This window comes from Eptatretus burgeri, chromosome 6 (assembly GCF_056783735.1).
Source record: "Eptatretus burgeri isolate ZD-2024b chromosome 6, Ebu_testis_v1, whole genome shotgun sequence".
Classification (NCBI taxonomy): domain Eukaryota; kingdom Metazoa; phylum Chordata; class Myxini; order Myxiniformes; family Myxinidae; genus Eptatretus; species Eptatretus burgeri.
The window spans coordinates 46,899,451-46,919,441 of NC_140966.1; the positions used below are offsets into that span (position 1 = coordinate 46,899,451).

At 44.4% G+C, this 19,991-nt stretch overlaps 1 protein-coding gene across 2 annotated transcripts in view; it reads right to left on the reverse strand.

Moving 5' to 3' along the window:
* Positions 1–5,401: 5,401 nt before the first annotated feature.
* The window catches only part of LOC147024696 (uncharacterized), a 127,941-nt gene continuing 113,351 nt past the window's right edge, over positions 5,402–19,991 (reverse strand). The window contains exons 11-12 of one of the 2 annotated variants that reach the window (XM_085884843.1): positions 7,307–10,302; positions 5,402–7,276 (exon numbers count right to left, since the gene is read on the reverse strand). In XM_085884843.1, coding sequence (XP_085740969.1) covers positions 6,532–7,276; positions 7,307–10,302 — 3,741 coding nt within the window. In that variant the 3' untranslated portion in view covers positions 5,402–6,531. Of the gene's footprint in view, positions 10,303–19,991 lie in introns of both variants that reach the window. The other variant, XM_085884842.1, reaches the window with a different exon arrangement.

The window sequence follows — 19,991 nt, forward strand, 5'->3', positions numbered from 1 at the left end:
ATCGTTGTGCTTTAAGATGGGGAGTGTGAGTGCAAGATACGAAGTTATTGCGCATTGCAGGATCAGGAGATAATGAAGGAAATTGTGAATGGGTTAAATGAAGTTGGGTTTAACGCTACTTCTGCTTTGGTTTTGCTGTGATGGTTATAATGCTTTGCTAAAGGGGCTGTCACACCTTGACGATTTAGTCAGCGTATGCCGATTTATGAAAAAATTGTCTAAAACGCTGGCACACGTCCAATACTTGATGGGTACGTTATGTGTACGTTAGTTGCACGCTGAAAAACGCTACCATAGGTCGTATTACGCTGGTTTAAAACGTTGTACTTTTTGGTTGTCCAAAAAATTTTGCATGCTTGAAATTTTACGACGTACTCGGCGTTTGGCTCACACGTTCCGCTATGCTGGCCATAAGTTGTAGGCACATTATGCGATCGTTGACACGTTAATTGTATGTTACTCATAAGTCGAAACACGTAGAGGTAACATTCGTGTACCTGAAACTTATTTCTAACCTATGAGTAACGTTTTGTAAGCATGGCACACGAACGTTGTTCACACTTCGAAACACGCTACTTGAAAGTTCCTCATACGTCGAAACACATCAAAGTAATGTTTAGGGTACCCGTGACTTATTTATAACCTATGAATAACGTGCTTGGGAATTATTACCCTATGCATACGCTAGACTATTGTTGGGCATAGGTTGCGGACGACTAAAACACGATAAACAATCGTTGGTATACCTTATCTATAAGTTATCGAAGCGTTCTGTGTTCATTACTAGTACATTATGCATTTGTCAAAGTCGTTTTTAATACTTTACAAAGAAATATTTCATCGTGGGAATGAGGAAAAAAAAATTAGCGAAAAGAACATCGAACAATGGTGCAAAGTAGTCTCCTATTCGTGGACGATAAGAGGATCCATCATCACCCACACCCTCCCCATCACGCTCACATACTACTACTGACGTAGACATACTACTACTACCAATGCTACTACTACAACTACTACTACTACTACTGTCACCCACACCAACTACTACTAATAGTATTACTACTATTGATACTACTGGCATTGACATCTACTCAACATGGAGTATGGAACAATGATGGGTTCCTCTTGTGAAGCCCATTTGTAGATACCAATTCCCCTTAATGCTGCCAATACGCCATTACACGGTAGATGTAAGTGAGAAACGCGTTCAGTAAGTGCTGTGGTCGTCCGGAAGACGTCAATCTAATTCGTCTACATACGACAATGTGCGTTTTAGATACGTTACAAATAGGTTTATAGCATGTTACTCAAAGGTTAGAAGCACGTTATACTGAGGTTCAAAGCATGCTACACATAGGTTAAACGCACGTTACTCATAGGTTCATAGCACGCTAGTCATTGGTTCAAGGCAAGTTACAAATAGGTTCAATGCACGTTAAACATAGGTTCAGAGCACGCTACTCATAGGTTAAAAGGACGTTACCCATTGGTTGAAAATTAGGTTGCGGGTATGTTAAATATTACCTTGACGTGTTTCGACTTATGAGTAACCTACAAGTAACGTGCGTCCGTCGTGTGTAAACGATCACAGAGCGTGCCAGGAACATATGACAACGCATGCGGAATGTGTTAGCCATACGCCGAGTACGTCGTAAAATTTTCAACATGCTTGAAATTTCATGACGTATTACACGTACCACGTAATATGACAGCGTACTTCATTGTTTTCCAGCCTACTCTTAACGTATACACAACTTACCTATACCGTATTTGACGTGCGCCTAGCGTTTTAGACACATTTTTCATAGGCTGGCATACGTTGGCAAAATCGTCAAGGTGTGACTGCGATGTTGACACTTCAAATTCTCAGGCGGTTATGATTTAAATCGGCGTCCGGCAGGTTCTTAACAGGCTACGCCACGAGTTCGCCGGTGATACGTTTAGCGCGCTATGCCTAAGTTAAACTATCGTTGGGCATAGGTTGTGAACGCTGACAACAGGCTAAGCATTCGTTGGTAAAAGTTATCAATAACACAACGAAACGTTCTGTGCCCATTACTAATATGTTATGCATACGACCAACACGTTATGAATACGACCAAAACTTAAAAAAAAAAAACTCAATTTCAGCGTACGCCAACGTTTTACATTTTTATATGTTGCCATTGCTGGCTAAAACGTCAAGGTGTGACAGGGCCCTAAAGCCGGTATTTCACTGGGCTGCGACAGCTCACGACGAGTTGGAGACACAAAATTGCGATAAAACAGCGATAATTTTCACTTGGAATCACACTGAATTTATACTAAATCACATTTGCGTATGTCTCACGAATATCGCACCAATGTGCCACGAACTCCCAGCGAAATTTGGGATGAACTTCACCTGGAGTTCGCATACATGTCGCACGACATTCGCGTGACGTTCAGGTGACAAAACAGATTTTTTTGGCACATGCAACAGTCGCACAACAGCTGTGCTTGACAATGGAGAAATCGGGACTATATATATATATATATATATATATATATATATATATATATATATATATAAATATATATATATATATATATATATATATATATATATATATATATATATATATATATATATATATATATATATATATATATATATATATATATATATATATATATATATATATATATATATATATATATGAGGCCTCTCCCTTCCAGCAATCATATTGTCATCAGGCATCAAGCGAGATGGACCGCAGTGAAGAAGTGCAGAACCTGCTGGATGAGGAACTCAACCTGGAGGAGGACCAGTCCGACATGCTGAAGGCTGCAGCATGTCTCCTTGCTGCTGCTGCGGTCAAGAAGGCAAAGTCCAAAGCCAGAGAAAGAAGGGCCAGAAGAGAAAGAAGAAAGAAGAGTGTTTGGGTGAGAGAATGGCTCTTGAAGAGACACAAGTATGGCATGTATGAGCTCATGAAGCACCTTAGAGAGGGGGATGTCAAGTCCTTCAGGAACTTTGTCAGAATGGACCCAGAGATGTTCAACCATGTGGTGGAAGAACTCACTCCTAGGCTTGAGAAGAAAACAACCAACTTTAGAAAGCCTCTGTCCCCTGGACTCAAGCTGGCCATCACTCTAAGGTATCTAGCCACTGGGGATTCTTACAAGTCGCTGGCCTATGGGTTCCGGGTTGCCCCCAACACCCTCGTCGTTGTTGTGCCAAAGGTGTGCCAAGCCATTTACGACCACTACCAAGAGACAGCCTTCAAGTGTCCCACAACAGAAGAGGAATGGAAGGAGGTGGCTCAGGGATTCTCAGACAAGTGGAACTTCCATCACTGCTGTGGCTGCATAGATGGCAAGCATGTGAGTATACAAGCTCCACCTCACTCTGGCAGTCTGTACTACAACGACAAAGGCTTCTTCTCCATCATTATGCTGGCCCTGGTGGATGCCAACTACAAGTTTATGTATGTGGATGTGGGTGCCTATGGTGCTGACTCTGATGCTGGAATCTTCAGAGTGTGGACCGTATCATGCTGTGGAGCAGGACAAAGCTGGTCTGCCAGCAAGTCAACCCCTGCAAGTTGGTGACACTGATATCCCCTACTTCCTTGTTGGTGATGACGCATTTGCCCTCAGAAGCTGGATGATGAAGCCACACTCCGAGAGAAATGACAGCAGCAGAGCACATCTTCAACTACAGGTTGTCCAATTTAGTCACAAAGTGCCTCAGTTATGTTGCAATTTCTTCCGAAAATATTCTCTATTGAATCGCAGTTTTGTCGCGCTCTCAGGGGTCCCAGGACAGATTTTCATTTTTTTCTCCAATCAGTCACAATTTAGTTTCATAGGTCGCCAATCCCTCACAAAGTTGTCTCACATTTGTCGCACCTTCTGACTCACGGAAACTAAAATGAGAAGGGTTCGAGACAACCGCGACGACTGACTATTTTGAGAGAATTTGTTGCACGAATTTTTTGAACATGTTCAAAATTCAAGCGACACCAGAGCGACATCCTGCGACTCACGCGAGAAAATTGAGAACCACCGCGAACGTTTCCAGACATTTTGGAGAATCCCGTTCGCATTTTGTCACGAGTTGTCGCAGCCCAGTGAGATACCGGCTTTAGATGGATGCAGACTCAAGTTATGGGTCATTTGTTGGTATGTAGATAGAACAAGTGCAATTTCTTTCCTCCAGTGTCAAAGGCTCATGGAAGAGCTTGACCAATTCCTGTGTTTGAGCCTATTGGGAAAGTCCTACACGAGAAGCTTGTGGAACTCGAGTCGGCTGGAACTGCCTTCAACTGTGCGCAGCACTAATGCACACGAGCGTGATTTGTCTTTATATGTACTGCCGCAAAACCAACTTACGATCAAAGAAAACTCAAAAGTGAAGCAAACATTTGTTTAATGTGATGAGGGCTTTATTTGTATTGAATTAGATTTTGATAACCAGCAATGTTGCTGTGAACAAAGCTGAAATAAAATATTGACTTTGCATTACTTTGTTTTGTTGTTTTTCTTGTCACTGCAAAAGTGGAATACATGTTGAATCTGTGATATTATCCAGTGCTACCTTCTCTGAGGATCACTAACCTGCATCAGTGACCCATTTCCAAGAAAGATTAAAGTGACTAGATTATAAATTACTTGTGGTGGAGAGAAGGCTGATCAAAATAAGGGGAATTATTATTACACGAGACTGCAGGACCCATCCCTTCAACTCGCTTCTGATTACTGGCGATACCCCATCATCCAGGAGTGAAATGTGGTGTCCGTGAATCATTTGCACGATGCCATATCTCCAGTCATTTCCCTATCCTCAATACCTCCTCACTCTGGTAGGGTCAGTGGATAAATCACATGCACTGATAAAATAAATTGGTCATTCCCTACCCACATGAGGGGGGAGGGGGGTGTAATTTCATAATCATGACCCAACCCTGGGTACCCTGAACATGTATGCAAAATTTGGAGGAGATTGGCCAAGCCATTTTTCAACTAACTCACTTTTTCCTGCCCTTCCTCCAACTTCCCCATACATTTGTCAAATTCATTTTTTTTCCAATTTAACTTCCATCGTGTGCATAATAAATCTGTCGGATCCCACTATTCGCAGGGGATACGTTCCTGAAAAATGCTGCAAATGTCAGCACATTGCTTCAACAGAAAAAGGAGGGATAGGTTCCCAGCGGTTCATGAACCATGAGGGGAAAAAAATCAAAAATCCAGTGAATAAGCCCACAAAAATGCGAAAAAAAACAACGTGAAAACCGCGAATACGCGAAGCACAGGGTCGTGAATGTCGAAGCCGGTCACAGTGTATAAACCGTGAACTCCCGAATATCGGGGTCTGACAGCATCACATGACCCTTAACCACTGCAAAACGCATCAGAAAAATAAATTCAAACCAAATTAAGTTCGGTAAAATTTTAATCATTCTGCAAAAGTGAAAAAGTAATCACATTTCGACTTGAACCCCAGAAAAAGTGCAACACACCATTGTATATCGTACATACAATCATCAAAATATATGGACATGTAAACAAGCCACGTTGCAAAGATGGCACAATGCGAGTAGTCGAAAAAAATGAAATTCACATTGACACTTGCATTTCAAAAGATCAGCACAAAGCTGACTTATTCTGCATTCTTCACGGTGAAGCTTCAAATGTGTGCAGAACTGAATTTCCAGAGAACATAATTTGATCCATATCAACTCGATAGTCAACAGCACCTGAAAATACTTCCAAAGCATTTACCCATTCATTTATTTATTTTTATTGATTTTATAAAGTCTTAAGGCTCAGTTTAAAAATAAAAACAACACACACACACACACACACACACACACACACACACACACACACACACACACACACACACACACACACACACACACGATGACTTCATACAGTCAGTGGCCTCCAGGGAAGTGGTGTAACTTCCCAGGGTACTCTGGGTGTTGGCAAGGCCATCTCAGGACAAAGCTTTTCTCTGCAATCATTAAGGAGAAATCGCTACACCTCCCCATGGGATGCCAATCCACAGGAGTTGTCCATGCTCTATACTCAAATTCTGAGCATCAAGGAAGAAAGCAGCAGGTAGCATTTTTATTGTCTTGTGATACGACTTGGTCAGGGTCAAAATCGAATTGCTGACCGACCATACTCAGAGAGGACGTTCTAACCACAATGTCCTTGTATCTTGAGAAAATTCAGCAGTTAGAGTGCAAGTTAAAAAAGAAAACTGGTCTTGTACACAGTCACTGAATCACATGTATGCCCACATATTTCTGCAACAACATCTGATAATTATTTGCAAGGATGATCAATGAACCTAAGGGTGCAAAAGAGAAAAGGAAATCTGGCCACTATCGAGATGCACTCGGGAAGTCAAAGAAAGTTACCTCCATAAATTCCTATATAATTAGAGGTAGTTGTTGACAACGTTGTGGAAAAAGAAAAGAAAAAGATCAGCATATAAAGTAATCTAATGAGGGTTGGCAAGGCAACATCAGCCACCATGCTCATTAAAGCATGATGCTATGACACCATTGGCTGCAGATAGGAAGCAGGAACATATCCTCTCTTTACCTTTCTGCTGCAAGTTCCTTGACAATCTTGTGCCTGTTCCACTAACCACCAAGCAGGGTTACCACTGGCATCACCAGACCTGATGACCATGACCCTCTGCCCAGGCATCAGAGAAATCTCGTTTGAACGGCTTGCCTTGAACTCAAAACACGCCCTATACAGTGGCCTTGGATCGACAGAATCAAAAGAAAGAGAAATTGATGAATTTGTGGACAAGACTGACTGTGGCAAAGCAACAGATTTGACATGGCTTTCCTGAAAAATGTCCCATGCTCGTCTTCTATGTCCTTCCTTTGCTTTTTTATCTTCATCCAAGCCCAAATTTCGAGGTAATGTTGAACACTTTAATGCTCGATTGTCTACAAAGTTCTTTTCTCGACCACGAGTTCTTAATGACCGCAATGTTCCGGCCTCGCTCATTATCCCAGCTTCTCGCTTTGTTGAAATGTGTTCATGTAGTTTAATGCCCTTCTGCTTTGAAATTTCAAATACTTCTCCAGTATTACATGGAGCGGAAAACCTCCGATCTTCTTGTAAATTTCTTTCACAAGACTTACTTCTTTCTCCAAATTCCTTTGGGAGATACTTGCATCTTTCTGATTTTTTTACTCTCTCAGTATTTGCATGGAAAGTTTTTTCCTCATCTACTCTGAATGTAGCAGTTTGAATATGAACACTGTGTGGATCATTCAGCCTGTCCCTGTCTGGATCCCACTCATGCAACCTGTCCCTGTCCAGATGCCGTTCTGGACGCCACTCCCGTGGCACATACCTGTCCCTGTCGAAATTCTGCGGCATCTTCCTGTGTGGATTCCGCTCCTGTGGCACATTCTTGTACATGTCCCCATGCTGATCCCGCTCCCACGGCATGTGCCTGTCCCTGTGTGGATCCCGCTGATGTGGCATGTGCCTGTCTCTGGCTCTGTCCGGATCCCGTATCCTGGTCCTATCCAATGTCCGCTCGGCTCTGTCCCTTGGCTCGCGGTCGCCTGTCCTGTCCAAAGTCGGCTCGCGGCTGCCCGCTCTGTCCAACGTCGGCTCGCGGCCGCCCGCCCTGTCCAACGTCGGCTCGCGGCCGCCCACCCTGTCCAACGTCGGCTCGCGGCCGCCCGCCCTGTCCAACGTCGGCTCGCGGCCGCCCGCCCTGTCCAACGTCGGCTCGCGGCCGCCCGCCCTGTCCAACGTCGGCTCGCGGCCGCCCGCCCTGTCCAACGTCGGCTCGCGGCCGCCCGCCCTGTCCAACGTCGGCTCGCGGCCGCCCGCCCTGTCCAACGTCGGCTCGCGGCCGCCCGCCCTGTCCAACGTCGGCTCGCGGCCGCCCGCCCTGTCCAACGTCGGCTCGCGGCCGCCCGCCCTGTCCAACGTCGGCTCGCGGCCGCCCGCCCTGTCCAACGTCGGCTCGCGGCCGCCCGCCCTGTCCAACGTCGGCTCGCGGCCGCTCGCCCTGTCCAACATCGGCTCGCGGCCGCCCGCCCTGTCCAACATCGGCTCGCGGCCGCCGGCCCTGTCCGTCGGCTCGCGGCCGCCCGCCCTGTCCAACGTCGTCTCACGGCCGCCCGCCCTGTCCAACGTCGGCTCGCGGCCGCCCGCCCTGTCCAACGTCGGCTCGCGGCCGCCCGCCATGTCCAACGTCGGCTCGCGGCCGCCCGCCATGTCCAACGGCTCGCGGCCGCCCGCCCTGTTCAACGTTGGGTCGCTGCACCCATCTGTTGAAAGGGTACAGCGGCCATAAGCTAATGATGCCCCACTGCTGCTGTACGCGTCCAATGTTGGCTCTTGACCATAGCCCACGCCAAGCTCCCGATCCCGTCCCCACTCCCTGACAGGCTCCCGCTCCCAGTCCATCACGCCACCTGGTTCCCCATCCCGTCCCCTGTCCCCGCCTGGCTCCCGATCTCGGCCACCGTCCTTGCCAGGCTCCCACCCACAGATTCTGTCTGTGTTCAGCTCCCGACCTCTGCTCCTTTCTCTGTCCGGCTCCTGTCCCCGGCTCCTGTCCGTGTCTGGCTCTTGCTTGCAATTCCTTTTCATGTCAAACATCCACTTATGCCCGTTATCACTGTGTCTGTATTTATCTTGTTGAAGGCCCCTGTCCATTTCCTGAAGATGTCCTCGGTTTGATTCAGTACTAGATTTCCTTTGACCACGGATATCCAATCCTTCCTTGTGAGTTTCTTTTGTCAAGTTCTTTCCAATTTCTCTTTTGACATCCTTCACATCTGCTGTGTTCCCATGCTCACATCCCTGCATTATTTTATTTTTGTCCTGTCTCACAAGGTCCAATATTGGTGTATTCAATATTGCATCGTCTTGTCTGAAATAATCTTCTTTCTGTTGTTGCCCAATCACATTTTCATCTTCCCTTGAATGGCATTTTGTCTCCTTTTTCTGTGGTTCCATCAGTCTCACTTGCAAATTATCTTTTCCAATTTCATTCCCTTGTATGCCTCTCTCCATCTCATCTCTCAAATTAATGTCTGAAGTTTCATCACTTTGTAGTTTCACCATCAATTTGACATTTTCGATTTTAATCAAGTCTCTCTTTTCACCATTGTTAATTTGCATAATTTTGCCAACAGTTGCATCTGTCCCGTGATTTTTATCACTCATATTCTCGCTATCTTCTTGAACATCTCCTCTCCCTTTTGTGTCTTTTTGGGGATCCAAATGGTAATCCTTTTCTAATAAATAAACGTGTTCACCAGTAATCCTTTTTGCCCGCCTCGCTGGTTGGAGGCTTGAGTAACCAGAGTCATTACGACATGTCCTGAGTGCCTTGTGCACATTGTGTGATGGCTTATGGTCATTAAATGGCACAGTGGATTGTACGTCAAGGTAACAGGCATGGCCTGACTTTTTCTGCAAACTTTCAGAAAATACATGTGTAGAAGGGTCCTGATATGACTGGGACACAGCATGAAGGTCAAGGCCCTTGAGGTTAATACTAAAATGATTGTCAGTACAACGTTCACTTGTTGATGAAACATTGATTGGTGGAAGCCAGTAAGGGAAAAAGACTGGAGGTGGTGGTGGAGGAAATGTTGGTGAAGTGCAAGGTAAAAGTAGATCTGGTGGTGGGGGTGGTGGCGGCAAGTCATGTGCTGAATTCGGAGACAGAACGTTGAAAGGACCTTCACAATTTTCTGCTCCTGACATTTCAACACAGCTCAATGTCCCTGATGTATTATCTACAGGAAGCTCTCCTTTTTCTATTATTATAGAGTTGGCCTTTTCTGTTTCACAGTCCATTTCCAAAATTTCTTGTCCACCTTTCACTTCCCTTTCATCATCTTTTGTTTCTCCGTGTCGCTTCACAGGAGTCTCCATCACTATTAAAGTGCCATTTTCCTCCTGTATGCAATGAATCTCTCTATTCTCATTGTTTGTTTTGACAAACTCTCCTTGAAACCCCGCAGTTGCATTTTCAACCACATCCTCTCCTTCTTTCCAAGTGTAATCCTCTTCATCCTCTATTTTCTCTCCTTTACTCATTACCCTCTGCAACAGAAGGCTCATCTCATTCTGTAGATTGTCCTGCAAATATGGATATCCTTCCTTTTTTGCTTGTTCATTTTCCAGGTCCCCATTCTCTACAATGCAGGTGGTTTTCATCAAATCTTCCTTCCCTCCTTTCTTCATAAAGCTGAAAGAGTTTGAGATGGAGGATGGTTGCAATGAGACTCGGACACCTGCTGATTCACCACCATGTAATGCAGACATCTGGCATTAAGGAAAGGAGAGGGATCACAAAGAAAATCAACTCGGTGAGATTTGAATTGCGGAAGTCGAAGCCACCTAATATTCATAAGGTATTTCAAACTGTCATCATTAATATTGACAAGATCAATCTGGAAAATTCAAGAAAACACTTCAAAGTCCACATGAATGTTTGCATTATTTTACCTGTGCTCAAGAGGGAAATACAATGAGCAGTAGAGTGGTAATAGTTAGAAATGGAGAAAGAAAACCTATGACTGGTTGAATCAAAATGTAGTTGCAAAATCCAGCGCAAAACTAGTGGTCTGTGTTGGAGGCACAATATAATAAAACATGATGAACAAAACTAGCTGGAAGCCCGTGGTAAAAATACCACAATAAAAAAAATAAAAATGAAAGGAAGCCTTTTATTCTTACGCTGGTTGAAAGAGCCAAATGGAGGCAGTTTTCCCCTCAGTTTGAATTAATTTGAAGCAGCCTTTACTGCTTAATTATAAATTTCCCATAGCTGTGGATTTGAAGAAACTTTTAAGTAATTTATCGTTTTTGAGGAGTATTTCTGTGTTTCGTGGGAGATGGGATGGAGGGATGGACAAACAGCATTAGCCTATTAAATATACTGTATAAAGTATTGTGAAATTCCAAAAATCATCATATTTATTAACAGCAAAAAAAAAAATTAAATTCGTTATCATTGAAGCAGCCGTCTGTTGCCTTATACCCTGCCCAGGTTAAAATTTTGGTCCAATTGAAAAAAAAAAATTCCCATAAGTTTGGATCAATTTAAAACAACTTTTGCTGAATATTTCTTTCTCTCTGAGGAGCATTTCTGTGTTTCGGGATGGGACAGACAGACAGACAGACAGACAGACAGGACAGCATCAGCCTCTCTATTATATAAAAGTGAATGAGACATTGTTTGTTTGTGACCCATACCCCTCTGAGCTCCTAATCACAACAAAACTTTATAGGATCACTTTTTCAACCACGCTGTACTTTCCTGGTACTAGGGGTTTTTAAGTAATTTTCTCACAATTCATGTTATAAACCCACGAGCCACCATCTGTCGCCATCTCCGAGGGAAGATCCATATATATTTGGTGAGATTGTGAGATCCAATCGTCAAATATGGTGTTCGATGTGAAAAATAACTTCATTAAGATGTTACAACGATCGGCAAAGGAATCACGTGACCTCTGAATTGCGCCAATTGCTAATCATTCAAAAACCAAAAAAAAAATAGTACAAACACAACCTATACATCAATTTAAAGGTAATTTTACCGCTCTTCTAAAAACATAACTCTCAAGGGTGAAAAAAGATCGTGTAGAAACAAAGGTTACAACTTTAGCTAACTTCTCCAAATATACCCACTGCAAAATTTTTTAAACAAGCCATTTTGATTCGTATACTTAAATAGTTGTTTAAAGAGTGCATTCTGATTGTCTGACAACAAAACAGTTTTCAAATATCTCATTTAATCACGACGTGATGATCTAGGGTGATTGAGACAATTGGTGTGTTTTTAACTCAGGCCGTTCAGGTAACACCGGGTACCTTTGCTAGTTCGACATATAGATGATTAGAGTTATCCGCGGTGAAGGATTACAATATGCCGACGTTTCGGGCTTTACATTTCCTCGGAGCAAAAGAGCATGGCGATTGAAAGGTGGTTTCATTTTGGGCTTTCCTTCAGTCGAAGAGAAAGAGTCATCTTTTGCTCTGATGAAGGGTAAAGCCTGAAACATCAGGACATTGTAATCCTTCAAGGAAGATAATGCAAACTATTTTATTATTATGCTCTGTGACTGGTTGAATTGTCTTACTGTTCCATCTTTTTCTTCATATGTCGATAATTATCTTTCGGTCGTTGACATGAAAGAAACTTTCGGTCGTTCAAACGATTATAATCGTTGACATGAAAGAAAACCAAAACACTTCAGAATGAAGAATGAAGTAACAGTCTTGCTGATGAAGGCTCGTGTTGTTGATTTGAAAATATTTCAGATCTCTTGAGCTATGCAAAGGAGTCCTGGTAATTAGAAACTTACCATGACAGAAAATAAAATTGACAAAACAAGATTTTTATTTTAACTTTCGGCAAGGATGAGGGAGAGAGTTTCTTTTATGAAACATGATCATTATAACACGTTCTATTTGTCAAAATATGCCAGTGACAATAATGTTTTTTTTTTCAAGGTGGTCTAAGACTTTTGCACAGTAATGCGCATACATAATCTATCAGACATGGAAGAACACAAGCAATCTCAGGCGGTATTTCAAAGGCTTCTGGTTCTGGGTTTGCAGCAACGGCAGGTTTTCTCAGGGGTCTCTGCTGACTTTCTCAAAGTTAAGTTTCCAGTCGTTATTTGTCCCGTTTCAACTGTTTATTTTCTCACCTACATGGTACTGTGTGTTCGGACTTCAGTTTTTTCCAAAAATCGTGCTATTTTGTGAGTTTTCGTGGACCTTGACTTACTGGGTTCCTTGAGGCCTACCCATCCTTCCCCTCGAGGTGTACAATCGTTTTTATTTGTATTCTCTCCATATTACCTTCAATTCCGATTTTACCCACTTTCCCAACGCCCCCATCCCTCCCAATTAAACACTCTGTTTCTTGTTTTAAATTTAAAAGAAAAAAAACTACCTTTCTCCCTGCATACCCAGAGTCTTGATCCTTCTTCTTCTTCTTCTTCTTCCTCTTTCTGCTGGCACACCATCTTTATTCTACTTGAGCTGACCCATTCTCACCATTATCTTCACGATTTCTTCCTACAACCTTCCATTCCAGAATCTTGCCTATTCTACAAAAATCCATCAAAAAATAATAATCTTCCTTGTATCCTTTCCATTGATACACCTTCTGTGACCATGTGTCTCTCTACCCTTCCTGATACTTTTCCATTGACCCAGCAGTTTCACTCTGCATTTACCATTCCAAATTCACCTTGCACCTCCACGATTTTACTTCAACCATCCCTTTTCTAAATGTTACGCAATCCTTATTTAAAATAAATAGATAAATAAATTCACTTTTGACAACACACCTCCCATAACCACGTGCTTCAGCCGTAACCACGTGATCTGTTTCCACCCTCTGTGTTTAGCGATCCAAATTAACCATTCACGTCAATTTTTTTCTACATTTCCATGACCGAATTTGATGAAAACTCTCTCAAAAAAAAAATAATAATAATAATAATAAAAACGATCTCTTATAATGCTTCATCTTCCCCTTTCACACGTGTGGTACTCATTAATGCATCATAATGCACTACTCTTTTTCTATTTCACACGTGTGGTTCTCATTACTGTATCATAATGCAATACTCATTTTCTATCTCAATAGATTGCTCTTAATTCGACCTTTCCTTCATACCTTGCCGAAAAAATCCAACTGTTACAACATTTCATCTTTGCATTCTCTTAAAGGTCCCCTGATATGCAAAATAAACTTGTTATTTATAAATTAACTTGACCTTCCTGGTGAAGAAATCACCCATGTTTTTTTTAATCAAAAATGGGATAATTACAGCAATATTTCGATCATTTCTGGAGCTATTCACAACTTGCTATGCCCCGCCCCTAAAAAAATGGACTTCAGCGAATCTCTACGTGACGTCACAAACAGTAACTCGCACAGAGTGGATTGACTCGAGTCGAGACGTCGCGCGCCTTATACAGTACCTACAAATGCATTTTGCACATGTTAGTGCAATCTCTGTGATCGTCTTAATTCCAGTGATTGTTTCACGAAAGTTTTAAATAGTTTTAGCCGTACTTTCGAAAATGCCTGCAAGATGTATCGTAGCAGGATGCAGCAATACAAGCAAAGACGATGTAAGCCTTCATGTATTCCCGAAAGATGACAATCGTCGGAGAATATGGACATCTAAAGTGAAGGTACTGCTTCCATTGGCATGCTATTCATTAACATTTAGCAAAAATGCTAGCCTGGTGTTGGCTCAGTGGTTAGGGTGGCGGCTTGGGATCCGAGGGTCCTGAGTTCAAGCCCCGTCAGCCGCTGAATTAATACACCAGGGGGTTGACTCAGCCTGTCATCCTTCCGAGGTCGGCAAAATGAGCACCAGTTCCAGTGTGTGTACTGGTAGAGGGGCACTGCATCAGCGACACAGTCGCGCTTCAATAAATGATAGCTACCCCAGCAGCTAAGCTGCCATACGACCACCACCACCACCAGTCAAAATGCTGTAACAAAAGAAAAGGGAAAAAAATGTTTGCACAACTATGAAAGACAAATGTATCTGTCCTATTACACGGCCTCATATCCTCGGGACTCTTACGCATTGACTTATACATTGTGTGCATGCTAATACAAGTTACTTGTCAACTCGAGATCTCTAGTCTAGACGAGTCCGATAAATCCGTCGTCCGTCCGACTCGGCCGATAAATCCGTCGTCCGTCTGACTAGGCCGATAAATCTGACGTGCTGTAGCTTTATTTTATTATTCTCTTTTTTTCATTGTTTTCTACTGGTGCTACATAACGACAGTAAGAATAAAATAAATAGAAATGCAACAGAACGTCAGATTTATCGGACTACTCGAGACAATTGTGTCGCAAGGTGTGTTCTGCACACAAGTTTTCATCGTATCCGGACAGTGAGGTTGCTTCGTTTTATGCGCGGAGAGACACGGCCGATGACACGGGCTGGCCTTGTTTGTGATTAATTCGCCGCGGAGAAACATGTCCGCTGCGCTGTTCACGTCACGTCACTAAAATATTTCTGATATCGAGCAGTATGCAAGTCGAATTTACATTATTGAATTACGAAGAGGATTTAGTCTAACCAGTTGTTATTTCCGAGTCTTCCTTCGATGTCCTCCCGATCATAATTAACTCCGGGAATTTCATCGCCATTTTTCTCTGCTTGTCCTGCTTCGGGCTCGAACTGCTAAGGCTGTATTTCATTTCCAGCTGCCTGAACTTCACCTCCCGCGACTACGTTATCCGACAATTCTCCATGTGATTCAGACCAAAATCCTTCATTTCTCTCACACTCACTGTCGTTACCAGACAAGTGAAAGTCCATGTCATCCATTATTCAAAACCAAATGTTCGATTTTTTTTAAAGCAGAAATGAACGAAGTGATTGAGTCGACCAATCAAATGTGGAAACACACAGGAAGCCAATTGAATCACGAAGACCACCAACCCGAGTAATTTATGTGCAGCCTTTGACATACTGTACGTGACATCATGTGGGTTACGTCTCTTTCAGGAGAACTTTTAGGGGCGTTCCGGAAGACGTTTGTTTTTTTAATTTTACATTTTACAGAATGAGTATTGTGAAAAAACATTGTCAGATCTGAAATCACGATGAAAAACTCCTTCAGGACATATATAAATGAAATTTCAGTACTTTGGCATGTCAGGGGACCTTTAATGTCCTTAATCATATCCTTTATTGCATCCATCAATAAATGTCTTTAATTATATCTCTGACCTAAAAATTATAAAAACCCCGTTTGCTATGAGTGTTCGCTTTCCATCAACCATTCTTTTTTTCCAACTTCAGTGCCAACTCACCTCTCTCACCCCTCCCTCTCAAAGCAAACATCACACTCTTCTCCCTCCAAGCCTCCCTCTCACCTTTCTCAACCCCCCCCTCATCTTTCTTCCTCAACTCTCGCCACTCACCCTTCTCCCAACATTCATGTCCTCACTCACCCTTCTCAAAGTTGGCCCCCCCTCACATCCACAAAGCTGCCTCCTTCCCCTGCCCTCTCTCCTCCATCTCATCACTCCACCTCCTCAAATCCTCAACTGCCTTCTGCCCCCTCTCTCCCCAGCACCACAGAGCCTTTTCTCCTCCTCATCCGCCCCCTCCCCTCGCTATTCTGCAATCCCCCACTCTTTCAACAACTCTCCTTACCTCCCCCCCCCCTCCTCCCTTGTCCTCCCCTCCCATCCCCTGCACCCAAATCCTCCTCCCCTCCCTCTTCATTAACAGTGTGGACCTCAAATATCCAGGGCCTTCGCTCAAACCTTACAGATCTTTCCATACAGGTTGCAACTGACAAACCAGACATAATCTGCCTAACAGAAACATTCCTCCCTCAAGACATCTCTGACTCCCAAGTATCTCTCCCTGGTTATTTCCTCCTCTGGTATGACAAACCTGAGCCTCATTCTGGTGGAGAATTTGCTCTCTTCATCAAAGACCCTATTCCTCACACTCCATGCACTGCCCTCACTCCCCCAAGAACACCGCTGGCTGCGGCTTCCCCTCCAATCCCACATGTTTATATGTGTACTGTACTGTCCGCCAAACAGTGATGACTCCATTTATACCTCACTATCCGAAAACATGGACCAACTCCTATCTTCTCATCCAAACTCTCTCTTCCTCATATGTGGTGACTTCAATTGTCAGCATGCCAGTTGGCTCGGTGTGGGTACCTCCCTCACCTGCCATGGCACTTCAGAAAAAAAAAAAACTTTCTGCGACTCATTGGGACTGACTCAATCGGTCAATTTCCCAACCAGGATCTCAACCAATGGTACTCCATCTCTTCTGGATCTGATTTTGACAAATTTCCCTGAAAATATCTGCTGATCTTCCTCCGCTCCAATTGGTTCTTCTGACCACGTGCTTGTCAAAGTGGACATCTCTCTGGCTGTTAGAGAACCACCTCAGTGCCATCAAGTCTGGCATTTCACTCAAGCCAACTGGCAGGGTCTCAAAGTAGCCATCAAACTTCTGGACTGGTCTCCCATTGCTACTTTCTCCAACATCAACTCATCCTGGGAATTCTTTCAAAGAAGTTACTCTCCCTCATGCACAGGACCGGGCATAGTGACGTGCGCCTGTAATCCGGCAACTCGGAGGCTTGGGTTGGAGGATCGCTTGAGGACGGGAGCTCTGCCCTGGGCCGCGCTATGAGAGGGTGTAGGGAAGCCGGGAATCATGGCAAAACCCAATCCTTATCCCTGTGTCGTATGAGGCGACCAGGGTTGTGTCAGGAAGGGCATCCAGCGTAAAACCTGTGCCAAATCAGTATGCGGATCATAATAGATGATCCGCTGTGGCGACCCCTAACGGGAGCAGCTGAAAGACGAACAACTCTCCCTCATGCACAGAGTTATCGCCTTGTCTTCAGTTATCCGACCCTTCCTCCTGCCCTTGGTTCACTAAAGCTTGTGGCGAGGCAGTTGTCCTGAAACAACTTGCCTTTGCCTCATGGACAGCAAACCCAACTTAGGGGAATCTCAGTTCCTTCATAATGCTCGGAACAAGTGTGTATATACCCTCAGGAGAGTCAGAAAACGTGTTTCGAAGGTCAAGTCTGAACTCTCGAACCTCTCTCCCTCCTCCAAATCCTGGTGACCTCTAATCAAATTTGTTTCTGGTGTATGTTCCCCCTCCATCCCCTCCCTTACCTCAAATGGCCGTACTGCAAATACCACACGTGAAAAGGCTGAATGCCTAAACTCGGTGTTTGCATCAAAATCTTGTGTCTGAAACCCATCGCTTTCTGTACCCACCTTACCCAGTCACACACAACTGTCCCTGGACTCTGTGTCCTTTTCTCCTGACAAGGTTGGGAGCTTGCTGTCAAACCTCGACTCAGATTCTGCAACCGGTCCAGATAGCATCAGCCCACATGTCCCAAAAACCTGCTCTTCTGCTCTTGCTCACCCTCTCTCTGTTCTATTCACCCTCTCATTTACTCAAGGTCATCTGCCATCTGCTTGGAAATCAGCAAACATGACTGCCCTGCATAAAAAAGTGCAAAACAGGTCCCTGCAACTGCAGACCAATCAGACTTCTCCCAATCATTATCAAAGTTATGGAATCCATAATCTCTTCAGACATGAAATCCTTCCTCTTCTCCAATGGCTTGATATCCGATCATCAATTTGGTTTCAGACTAGGTCACATTCTACCCTGGATATGCTGCTTCTGCTCTCCCAACAATGGATGGAGGTCCTCAATGCCAGACATGAAATCAGAGCCATATCCCAAGACATATCGCGTGCTTTTGACATAGTCTGGCACCATGCCCTGCTCCCCTCTCTGCCCAACTCTCTTCCTATGTTACCCAAGGCCATCTCCACTCATGGCTCGCAGACTTCCTTTCCTGTCGCAGTCAACGTGTGGCCCTAAATGGAATTCTTTCATCGCCTCTTCCTGTCCAGGATGGAGTTCCTCAAGGCAGCGTTCTGGGCCCTGTTCTTTTTCTTGTTTTCATCAATGATCTCTCCGACTCTCTGGAAAATCCTCTTTATCTCTTTGCTGATGACTCCACCCTCTGCTGTACCATCTGTCATCTCTCAGACCGGCAAGCAGCAGCTTCTTCGCTCACTGCAGATCTTGGTAAAATCACAAACTGGTCCAACACGTGGAAGATGTTTTTCAATCCGGTCAAATCTCGCACTCACTTTGTCTCTCCGAAAGGACTGTTTGGAACCCCCCCCCCCCCCCCATTCTGCTTTCTCAACAATGCTCTGGAAGAATTCCTTTCTTTCAAGCTTCTGGGTAACACTATCTGCCATGATCTTTCCTGGGAAAGCCACATTTCCAACCTGGCCTCCAAAGCCAGTCGCCGACTGGGAATCCTCCATTGCGCAAAGTCCTTCCTCGGCCCACCTGAGCTCCTGACCACAAACAAAGCTTTCCTCTGCAGCCTGATGGAGTAATGCTCTCCCCGCTGGGCTGGTGCTCCTGCCTCCCACCTTTCTCGGCTTCACACTGTGGAAACCAAGGCATTTCGGATCATTGGCATCTCCCGCGATGAGGCTGACTCTTTGGGCCTCTCATTCTCTCACCGCAGGCAGGTCGGTGGTCTTTCTATCTTCTACCATCTCCTCTCCGGTCTCACCCCCCCACCCCCTGCTCTGTCTGTGATTTGTCCCCACCATATTTCCGCAGGGCGCTCAAGGTCCGCCAACAACCCTCTTCTGGTAATCCCGAATCACGACTCACCTTCACAGAGAGAGGGTGATAATCACGAATCACTAAAATCACGAATCACTACTCACCTTCACCCTTTCATTCCTCTTTTTCCCCGCCTTTGGAATAAACTCCCTCACTCTGTTCAATCCCTTTCTTCCCTCCAGGTCTTCAAAACAGCTGTTCACCACCACCTCTTATCATCCCCCATCCAAATCCTCGATCTTTTCTACCCCCGTTAATCCACCCCAAACCCACCTCCTTCAAATTCCCTGCTTTCCTTCTTGAAAGTCCCTGTAATGTCCATCTTGTATACCACATGTTCCCCCCCCCCCCCCACCCCATCCCTCTCCCTTCCACAGATCTCTTAATGTCTCTCTTCCCCACTGTTTTGTCCTTCCCACTCCCGCCCCTCTTGTCTCATGCCCCCCTCGCTGTGCGTTGTGTGTTAGGTCTCATTTGAGCCTCAACAAGGTAAACAAAAAAATAAAAAAAAGAAACCACACCTGGATACCCTCCCCCCCTCCAATCAAAGCTCGATGTCAGTCTTCCTTCCTTCATTCATTCTACTTTTTTCTCGTCAGTGTAACTGACATGTCTGCAGTTTCCTACTGCTCTCACGAGTCTTTCATGACTACTGCACATTGCCACATCATGGATTCTCTTATCACCATTCCTGATCTAACCTACTTTCACTGACCAAACCCCATTTCCTCCATAGTCCAAGAGCATTAGGGTTTAACCTGGACATTTTTGGTAACAAGCTGATTTTTT